General features: G+C 33.7%; 1 protein-coding gene across 1 annotated transcript; it reads left to right on the top strand.

Annotated features, from left to right (window-relative positions):
* Positions 1-206: 206 nt before the first annotated feature.
* On the top strand, positions 207-9,841 carry LOC116583948 (AP-1 complex subunit sigma-2-like). The gene is made up of 4 exons (XM_032331967.1): positions 207-239; positions 1,450-1,628; positions 8,868-8,976; positions 9,674-9,841. Exons 2-4 carry the CDS (start codon positions 1,450-1,452, stop codon positions 9,839-9,841), a joined length of 456 nt encoding a protein of 151 aa, XP_032187858.1. The 5' UTR covers positions 207-239.
* The last annotated feature ends 686 nt before the right edge of the window (positions 9,842-10,527 follow it).

Below are 10,527 nucleotides of genomic sequence, written 5' to 3'. Positions count from 1 at the left end.
CCCTTGCGTAGGCCGGTGCGCCCTTAGGGTTGGCATAACCTCGCCTCTTTTCTCCTCGGGTTCTTGCGGAGGCCCTGTTGGCGCACCTTCCCCTCGCTGCCTGAAACTTGGCTCCGTTAACTAGCTCCTCTCCCTACTGCAAAACGGCTTCTCTTTCTCAGCCTGGCGACAGGGGCGTCGCCTCAACTGCCGCCAGTGGGGCAGAACGAGCTCCAGAAAGCCCAAGGCCCGCGGCCGCAGTAAGTACTGGGGAACAACTAGGGCGTAGAGAGCGGTGAACTAGTCTTGAGCACTTTTTCAATCTGCGTTACCCTGGGAATGCGAAAGCCAGTGACGGACGTTTTGTGTCCTAACCCGTTATCTTTGATTCTGGAATCATGAAATTTCGTGGGTCATATTGGAGAGGCGCTCGCGAAGAGGATTATGTGCACATCTGCGAATTTCTTAGTAGCTTTGCAGATTTATTATTCTTTTTCTAGTCTTTTTCTGTAAATTAACCCCTACTCATATCTAAGAAGAAGTGGAAAATATTACTGATATCAGGCTTTGAATTTTACTTGCAGTAACAAAATTAAACAAATTTTTCTTATAATTAATAGAAATTTCACAAAGTGGAAAAAACCACCAATATAAATTCTACCTTTAATCCTTGTAGAAATGGCACTTTTGTTTGCATTTCTACAGCCAGTTGAATTACAAAGCCTTTTCTTCAAAAACTAAAGATGAACATAACATGCTTTCTAGATTCTAAGTACAAATATAAACGAAACGGCTTATAGATTTGCTAGATGTCAACACCCACTCCAAATGTACAAGCTTCTATTTATTATTTTAAAGGACGACTGTGTAATACTTGTGGATCTACCTTTTTTCACTTTTAAAGGCTTGTTTACTCTTACATTGCATCAGTTCTGTATTGTATTCATATTTGTGTTGGATTTTCATAAAAGTGACATGACAAAACATACCTAAAAATTACCTTTTCAAGAAAAACCTGTATTAATAGGACTTGAGGTTTTTTTTTCCCACTGTTTTTAGATTTTTAATGTTTGCTAAAACTATGCTAGCTGCCATTAACTGAAAAAACATTATAAGTGAAACTATAAATGATTCTTTCTGGAAATGGAAACACTCAAGTACCAGAAATTCTGGGTCTCTTTTTCTCTTTTATTTGTCTAAGCCAATTGATGGATAGAGTACTCTTTTTGTTGAAAACGGACTATGGAATGTACAGAAAGCAGAAAATAGTTTTTCAGTTGCATAGTTGACTCTAACAGGCAGTGCTTTTCTTCTTTTCTCCATTCATTTTTTTACGCACCGAAGTAGGTTGGCAAAATTTTTCTACAAGAAATATCTATTTTGATTTTCTACAAAGGCCTTTTATTTTGTACTCTTAACTGTATTGAATAAAAGCACCAATTGTAACTTTGGTTTTATTTATCTTAACAGATGCAGTTTATGTTGCTTTTTAGTCGTCAGGGAAAGCTTCGACTGCAGAAATGGTATGTCTCACTATCAGAGAGAGAGAAGAAAAAAATCACAAGGGAAATTGTTCAGACTATTTTAGCACGTAAACCTAAAATGTGCAGCTTTCTCGAGTGGCGATATCTGAAGATTGTTTATAAAAGGTATAATTTTTATTTGTCAGAAATTTGAAAGTAGCAGAATCAAATGTTAGGTCATTTATAATGTGGAAATCGCAGTCCTTTGAGAGAGAACATTTATAAACAGTAAAATTCTGATAAACCTACTTAGGTAGAAACTTGTATTTTTAAAATAACATTTTTTATTACCCAGATTAAATGTTAGAATCAGGGGAATCGTTTTAACTAAATTTACAAATAATTTTATTTTCTAAGATGTTTATCTTCTAGGAAAATTCACTGAACTCATTTTCTTATAAGTTATTTAGGGTCAATATTTTAAGTCATCAGTTCTCTAATTTGGATAAGAATAGATAAGAGAATGTAATACTACATTCTCCCACTCCACTCCACCTCTCCTTCTGACTCTGTAATGACTAATATTGATAAGGCTTTTATCTGAGTTTTCAAGTCCCGTTCAATTATAAATGCATCTTGAATAGATAGACCTGTTCAGTCATACAGTTGTTTAAACACATTTATTTCATAACTTACCTTTGTGTACAGGACCTGGTTTTTAGTTAGGTTTATTAATTTGAATTAAAATGAAGCAATATTAGAATTTTGAATAAATTACCAGTTTTGGCCAGGATAACTTCTTTAAAATTTGATCTTACAGTCTGTCTCATTGATTTCTTTTAACAATTAAGTTACCCCAAAAAATGCTGTCTTAATTATTATTGGAAAATAGAATATTCATTATTTTATTAATATCTGAAGCTTTAAAAAATTTAAAATTCTATTTTAAAGACTCTTAGAAAGTTAAAGAATAAAATTTCTTTTATAGAATATCTGGGCCACATTTACTTTATTTCTTCCCCATTCCTCTTCCCTTTAAACTCTTTAATTTAAAGATAATTAACTACCTTAATGAATTCCAAATAAAGACAAGACAGCTTCTGTATGTAGAAAGTTGTTTCTTACATGGGGAGTGTGCAGGGAACTAACAGTATGGATGCAGTGAGGATTAAGAAGAAGTTTGATTTTCTAATCTTTCATTTATTCCACTCTGGATAGGGATAGTGATAGTCTTTGTTGGAATGATGGCAGGAAAAGAAATGGAGATTATAGAATATATAGTGTTGTTTAAATATTCTAACAGAATGAATTTGATCTTTTTTTTTTAATATTTGGTGTTTAGTGTTTACTCAGAAAATATGATAGAAAAATCATAAAAATTTAGAACTAGGAAATACCTAGTTAGGATAGAGCCTTAGTAAGTAGAACAAGTAGAAGGGGGACTACAATTGTAAAATCAGGAATAGAGGAATCTGTGCCTTTGTCCATTGGCTTTTATCTTCTGCACAGAGTTTCTCAGTTGGAAAACTCTTGCTGTTGACCAAGCCTCAAATTCAAGGAAGGAATTAGGAGTCTTGTCTGAAGAGTGAGCTGTTTGCCACCAAAACTCAAATCTTAGTCATAGAATTAAAAAGACCTCACACATAGGAGGTCAGAGTTACATTTCTTAAAAGATCATTATAATAATAAAAGAATTGAAGTTGTGTACTTCTGAAACTGAGTCCTAAAGGATGATCTGACAGAGGGTATTATAATGAGGTCCTGAACAAGATAGTGGCCCTCAACGAGTGGAAAAGAAAGCTCTACTAAGGCTAATTCTTGTAAGACGTAATTATTTGTAGAAGTAGGAAGGCAATAAATGAAGGAGGGGAATGGGGTGATTTCTGGTTCAGCTGAGCAGAAAAATGATAAACTCGAGAACTTGGCTTATTTTTAAGATGGTTTGTGAGGCCTGTGTGATTTGGATTTGCCAGTGTTTAGTTTTTGATGGAGTGAGTGTGCTAAAAAGTCTGTTGAAATTTTTTATATAAATTGTTAATTAGCAGCATTTAAACATTTGGCAGGAGGGTAGAAGAAAAAAACCTCTAGAGTGGAGTAAGAACCAGACAATGAGTAAAATCAGTGTAAAGTCCCAGACCCCCCGAGATTATCTTCAGATCTGACACTGTATATAAAATCAGGATTTCCCAAGACTACTGTAGGTTCATAGCTCACTATAAGTTAATTTTGTCATAATTCACAAAATTTACTGAAAAGTAGTACATTTGTGGTTACTACAAGGAAAGGATCCAGATTACAGTAAGTCAAAAAAAAAGGAGCATAGTATATAGGTGGAAAGAGTTCCAACCTTGAACTTTCTGTTTTCTCTCACTGGTGTTAGGACATTCTCAATGCTGTAAATGTCAAGAAATATAAATGAAACATTCCCACCAGGGGAGTCTTGGTGACTAGTTTTTATTGGAGTTTTCTTGGTTACATAAATGTAACTGAATGGCCAACTTCAGGTGGTAAGTGGTAGCCCAGAATTCCCACATAAGTGACTCTCAGCATAGACTATGTGAGCTCCCCAAGGCTTCCAGGTAAACAAAGATACTCTCCTCAGACAGGGAGTTGCAAAATGTTAGATATTAGAGATAATCTTCTAGAACCCAGATGTCTTTTTGGGTACGGCTGTTCCTCTAGTGTACTATCGAGTTTTCAGTCAATAAGATAATTTATTTAAAAATAAGATTTATTAAAAATAATTTATTAAAAAGATTACTGGTTCAAATGTGGCTCAAAATGGCAGATAAAGTTCAATTAGAATGAAGAAAAATGCTCTAGATTTTACAGTGGGCATTTCATAAATGCCTTTTGCCAAAACATCTTCAGTAGAGTAGTAGAGGCAGAACTCCCCATGTAGTGAAAGGCAGTGTGAAGAAATGAAGAAATTTAAAAGGCAAGTGTAAACTATTTGGGGGAGCTTTGCCATGAAAGAAAAGAAGAGGTGGTATCCACCCATACTCGTAGGACTGGGAGATACGGCTTCAAAAGGATTGAGAACCTTAAGATTGTTTATACATAGAGGGAGGAGTCCCTATTAGAGAGGAAGATTTGAAAGTGCCATTAAGAGAATAAATCACAGGAGTCAAAATTCCTGTATTTGAAGGAAAAGGGTGGTTAAATGGATGAAAGGAGAAGCAGTAGTGTTCCTACACATATTAATGAGCCTGTCCCTTCCTTTTAATAGCTGTAGTATGTAATCTTTTGTGATTGATACTTGAATTGAGGGAAAATTCACATGAAAAATTTTGTGTCATTTATAATTAGTATACCTGTTAAAATCCCATCACCCCATTTTTTGTTGAAGACTCATTTATGCTACTATTTAATGAAATATTTTTTGTTAGTATAAACAGGTGATTTGTTTTCTCTAGCCCATCTGGAAGAGGAAAGACTCTTTTAAGCGAGAATTCCCTTTGAGCATCAGAAAAATTCTGATCTTTTACTATTCATATCAACAGGTGGTGTTCATATCTTCATTAACTTACACTTTGTGTTCTGTCTAATCCATATTCTTTATCCTGAATATCTCTTATGCAGGTTTTCCCTGTTTGGGAAAGAAAGATAAGAAGTAAGGGCAATACAGATGAAAAAAAAAAAACAGATGAAAATCTAGAGACTTCAGTTTCATTCCCTGTTTCTACCACTGCCATTTTCCCTTTGTTTCTTTATCTCTAAAGAAACTGTTCTTAAAGATTGCTCAAAGATAGAAGATAGAATTGAGTGCTTTTTTTTGTGGGGGGGAGAGGCTCTGGATTTACATTTACTAGAAAGTAAACATACTTCCAAATTGCCATTTTGAGAATTTGTTAAAGAATATTACTGAACAGATTTCTTTTAAAAACAAAACAATTTTTATTAATATATCAGTGGGTATTACATTTAGCTATATTCATGGGCACATGGGTACATATTTAGCTGACTGAGAAATCAAGTGTTTTGAATATATGAACAGAAAGCTAATAATTTTTTTAGCTTTTTTTAGCTTTAAAATTTAATTTTTTGAAAGCTAATAATTAAGCTTAAATTCACTGTGTTAAAAATGACCAGATAATTTCTTACTGCTCTGGTTTTTTTTTTTCTTTAACGATTTTTTTGAGATATAACTGGCATATCAGACAATTCAGTCATTCAAAGTGAATAATACAGTGGCTTTTAATATATTTACTGTATTCACAGACTTGTGCATCCAGAATGATCAATTTAGAGCATTTCCACTCCCCCTCCCAAAAAAACCATGTAGCTTGTAGCAGGTGACTGCCACTCTACCCAAAATCCAACCTCTTGGACTTAACGTAACTAATAACTTACAGCATTATAGATTTGCCTATATTTCATGTAAATTTCATATATAAATGGAGTCCTAAAACATGTACATATTTCATGTAAATGGAGTCCTAAAATATGTGATCCTAAACATGTCACTAAGCTCTTTAACATAGCATTACACTTCAGAGACATAGCATTTCATTTCTTTTCAGTGTCACATATATTCTGTTACCTGGATAGGGAACATTTTATTCATTAGTGATGGATAGTCCATCATTAGTTGATGGACATTTTAGTTGTTTTTACTTTGTGGTTATTATAGGTACAGTGAGCATTTGTGTACAAATTTTTGTAGACCTATTTTTTAATTTCTCTTAGGTTTATACCTGGGCGTAGAATTTTGGATCATAAAGTAACCTCTTGAGGAATTGCTAAAGTGTTTTCCAAAGCATATGTACAATTTTACATTTCTAGTTACAGGTTATGAGGATTCCAGTTTCTATCCACTATACCAACAGATGTTGTTCCCTGTCATTTTTTATTATATTTTTATTTATTCTATTAGGTATAAAATGGTATCCCGTTGTGTTTTCCTAGGTTGATAGAAAATTCACATAAACCATTAGCCCTTACATTATACATTATTTTTGCTATATATAGAATTGTGCAGTTACTACCTGTATCACCTCTGATTTAATCATCACCAAAGATCAATTTAGAGCATTTCCACTCCCCCTCCCAAAAAAACCATGTAGCTTGTAGCAGGTGACTGCTACATCAGTCACCTGATGCTTTTATGTAGCAACTACATGTTTATATCCGTCATTTCCCTTGTGACGCTAATCTTTTGTCTATGTAGATTTATCTTCTTCTGGACACTTCAGGTAAAAGGAACCATGTGATATGGGCCCTTTGCATGTTACTTTTTTCATTTAAAATAATGTTTTCAAGATTTGACTATGCCAAAACACATATCAATACTTCACTCCTTTTTATGATTGCATAATATTCCATACCATGGATTTACCACATTGTTTATTCATTCATTTGTTGGTTCACATTTAAATTGTTTCTAATTTTTGGCCATTGAAAAATGGTTCACATTGCTACTATGAACATTCTTGTGCAGGTATTTTCTTGACTACCTGTTTTCAGTTCTTCTGGCTATAGAACTAGGAGTGGAGTTGGTGAGTTGTAAGGGAATTTTGTGTTATCTTTATGAAGTTCTGCCACGTTATTTCTGCTATAGCTCTAGTAGTTTACAGTCCCAGTAGAAATGTATTAAGAGTTCTGGGGTACCTGGATGGCTTAGTTGGTTCAGTGTCAGGTTCTTCATTTCAGCTCAGGGTTGACAGTTGGAGCCCCGTGTCAGGCTATGTGTTCAGCAGGGAGTCTTCCCCAAGGATTCTCTCTCTCGCTCGCTCGCTCTCACTTCCTTTCCCTTTGCCCCCCTCTCAAAAAATATGTAAATACAAAAGGAGTTCAAATTTCTCTGTAAGCTTACCAGTTCTTTTTTTTTTTTTTTTAAGCTTACCAGTTCTTAATTTGCTTTTTTTCCTTGTCATTTTGCCATCCTAGTGAGTGTGAAGTGATGTTGTGGTTTCGGTTTGCATTTTTTTAATGAGTAATGATATCGATCATTTTCTTGTACTTTTTGGTCATTTGTTTATTTTCTATGGAGAAAAATCTATTCAGGTCCTTTGCCTGTTATCATAAAAAGGTGCTGGTTTTTGGTTGCTTTGTGCATCACTTAAAATTATGTGGTTTTTATCTTTTATTCTTTTACTGTAATTATTGTAACATTTTTTTTCTTCTGTATGTTGAGCACCCTTGAATTTTTTTGAAACCATACCTGATCATAATGTACAGTCCTTTTAACATGTTGATGAATTCAGTTTGTTATTCTGTTGAGGAATTTTGTATTTGTATTTATAAAGGGTATTGTTGATCTGTAGTTGTCTTGTGAAATCTTTTATCTGGCTTAGCTTTTATGATAACGGTGACATCCCAAAATAAGTTAAATTCCTCCTCCTGTTTATTTGGGGAGAAATTTAGAGGTTGGTATTAATTATTCTGTAAATGTAATAGGATTTATCATTGAGCAGTCTGCTCATGAGTGTTTCATTTTTAGGAGGTTTTGCCTACCAGTTCAGTCTCTTCACTTGATAGAAATTTATTCAGATTTTCTCTTTTTTTAGTCATTTGGAATTTTGTGTATTCCTTTGGATTTCCCATTTTTATCTAGATTGTCTCATTTGTTGGTACTCAGTTGTTTTTAGTGTTCTGATATACTCCTTTTTTATTTCTGAAACTTAAAAGTAGTATTCCCACTTCTATTTCAGATTTTAGTAGCTGGGATCCTCTAGTTTCTTGGTTGATTCTGTTGTTGTTTTTGAGGCTTTTGGCACTTTACATATGTAACACCACTGCTGGCTTCCCGAGTTTCTGAATAGCAATCAGCACTTAATATTATCAAGGATCTATGTACTTGATGAGTTTCTTCCCTCTCAGTGTTTTCAGGATTATGTCTTGTCTTTTGGCAATTTGAATATAATCTGTTTCAGTATAGCTCTCTTTGAACGTTTTTTGTCAAATAAATAGATAAAATCTTAAAATAAAATAAAATACTCATAGAAAGGAACCTGAAAGAATAGCAAAATATGGTATCCTTTCTGCTTTATGTGATTGGATGATGTTTTTTCTTTCTCCTTTTGTGTACTTTTCAGAATTTCTGTTAGAAACATTTATTATTTTTTCTCTCTCTCTGCCTGCCTCTCTGCCTATTTGTGATCTCTGTCTGTCAAATAAATAAATAAAATCTTAAAATAAAATAAAATAAAATACTCATAGAAAGGAACCTGAAAGAACAACAAAATATGGTACCGTTTCTGCTTTATGTGATTGGATGATGTTTTTTCTTTCTCCTTTTGTGTACTTTTCAGAATTTCTCTTAGAAACATTTATTATTTTTTTTAGTCTAGAAGAAAAATAATCTGCGCTATGAGAAGAAAAAAATGTGTTAAGTCTGGGGATTTTCACAATAGTGTATCAAAATGTATTTAGAAAACACAACTACAGGGTAAAATTTTATCCCACATTTATATTTTGTTACAGATATGCTAGCTTGTATTTTTGCTGTGCTATTGAAGATCAGGAAAATGAACTGATTACTCTGGAAATAATTCATCGTTATGTGGAATTACTTGACAAATATTTTGGCAGTGTGAGTAGTATTGTAAGAAATTGAATGCCATAGTAATTTTTTAACCTAATGATGAGTTTATTATTTGTTTTATGGATTCTATTTAAATGTTACTGTTACTGAGAGGTTAAGAATGACAACTTCCTATAAGTGTGAATAGTCAGTTAATTGTAAAATTCATTCCCCTGGAGACTTAATTACCGTACTTAATTACAGTACTAGGAATAAGATTTAAGATCCCCAAATTGAAAGGAGTTCAATTGTAGATATTTTAATGTTTTGAAATGTTTAGTATGAAATTTAGACTTGGATAGCAGTTACCTTTATCTTTAAAATAAGAACTGGAAAATTGGTTTTAAAGGTAGAAAATTTTTGCTGGCAACATGTAAAATCAAATTTTATTTAACTCTTACACATTGTGTTTTCAGGTACTTCAAATTTGAAAAGTCAGTGATGCTTACATTGGTATAATTGCTCTTTTACCAGGGAGTTAAGATTGATCGACTTGTGTTAGGTTTTATTTTACCAACTGATAGGGGATTTTCAGGTACTTCAAATTTGAAAAGTCAGTGATGCTTACACTGGTATAATTGCTCTTTTACCAGGGAGTTAAGATTGATCGACTTGTGTTAGGTTTTATTTTACCAACTGATAGGGGATAAGCAAAATTTGCCTCTTTCAGTTTAACATTATTATTATTATTATTTTTACTTTTTAGGTGTGTGAACTTGATATCATCTTTAATTTTGAGAAGGCTTATTTTATTTTGGATGAGTTTCTTTTAGGGGGGGAAGTTCAGGAAACATCCAAGAAAAATGTCCTAAAAGCAATTGAGCAGGCAGATCTACTTCAGGAGGTAAGCTACTCTACTAGTCTTCTTTACTAGGACTATCATGTTTTGTTATTGTTAGAGAAGTTTTGGTGATCATCTTTATACTTTCAGAAAGTACCCAGAAACAGGGCCACCTAGGTGGCTCGGTTAAGCCACTGTCTTCCGCTCAGGTCATGATCCCAGGGTCCTGGGATCGAGTCCCACATCCGGCTCCTTGTCTAGGTGGGAACCTGCTTCTCTTTCTGCCTCTGCCTGCCACTCTGCCTGCTTGTGCGCGCTCGCGCGCGCTCTCTCTCTCTCTCTCTCTCACAAATAAATAAATAAAAATCTTAAAAAAAAAAAAGATAGTACTCAGAAACATAGTTGGAATATAGTGTCCATGTGCAGGTTGTTTCATAAAACACATATTCAGTCACATCAACTCGGTTATCTATAGATTGTTCACTTTGAAGATAGTCTGTTGGTAAGGCTCTCTCTGTTCCTGTTTTTAGCACTCAGAATCTAGAACCTAAACGTTAAGGAAAAAAAGGAATCAGAGTTAACAATTATTTCAAGAACCTTATTATGTATTGTTTTAGTTAAGAAAACCTCCTCTTTTTAGGCTGGATAATTGAGCTTGGCAGTTTTTTTCGCAGTTGATCATTATTTTCAATTGATGTCTAATAATGCAAATGTACCAAAGCAGATTAGAATTTTCTTAAGGTATTTTTCTGTTTTTTCCCCTGTGGGGAAATGTGCTT

The sequence above is a fragment of the Mustela erminea genome, chromosome Y (genome assembly GCF_009829155.1).
Source record: "Mustela erminea isolate mMusErm1 chromosome Y, mMusErm1.Pri, whole genome shotgun sequence".
In the NCBI taxonomy this organism is placed as follows: Eukaryota; Metazoa; Chordata; class Mammalia; order Carnivora; family Mustelidae; genus Mustela; species Mustela erminea.
This window is presented reverse-complemented; position numbering and strand designations above follow the sequence as displayed.

Coding starts and splice junctions, on each gene's coding strand:
- LOC116583948 (XM_032331967.1), top strand. CDS start 1,450: ATGCAGTTTATGTTGCTTTTTAGTCGTCAGGGAAAGCTTCGACTGCAG. Junction 1,629..8,867: donor CTGAAGATTGTTTATAAAAG/GTATAATTTTTA, acceptor ATTTTGTTACAG/ATATGCTAGCTTGTATTTTT. Junction 8,977..9,673: donor TTGACAAATATTTTGGCAGT/GTGAGTAGTATT, acceptor TTTACTTTTTAG/GTGTGTGAACTTGATATCAT.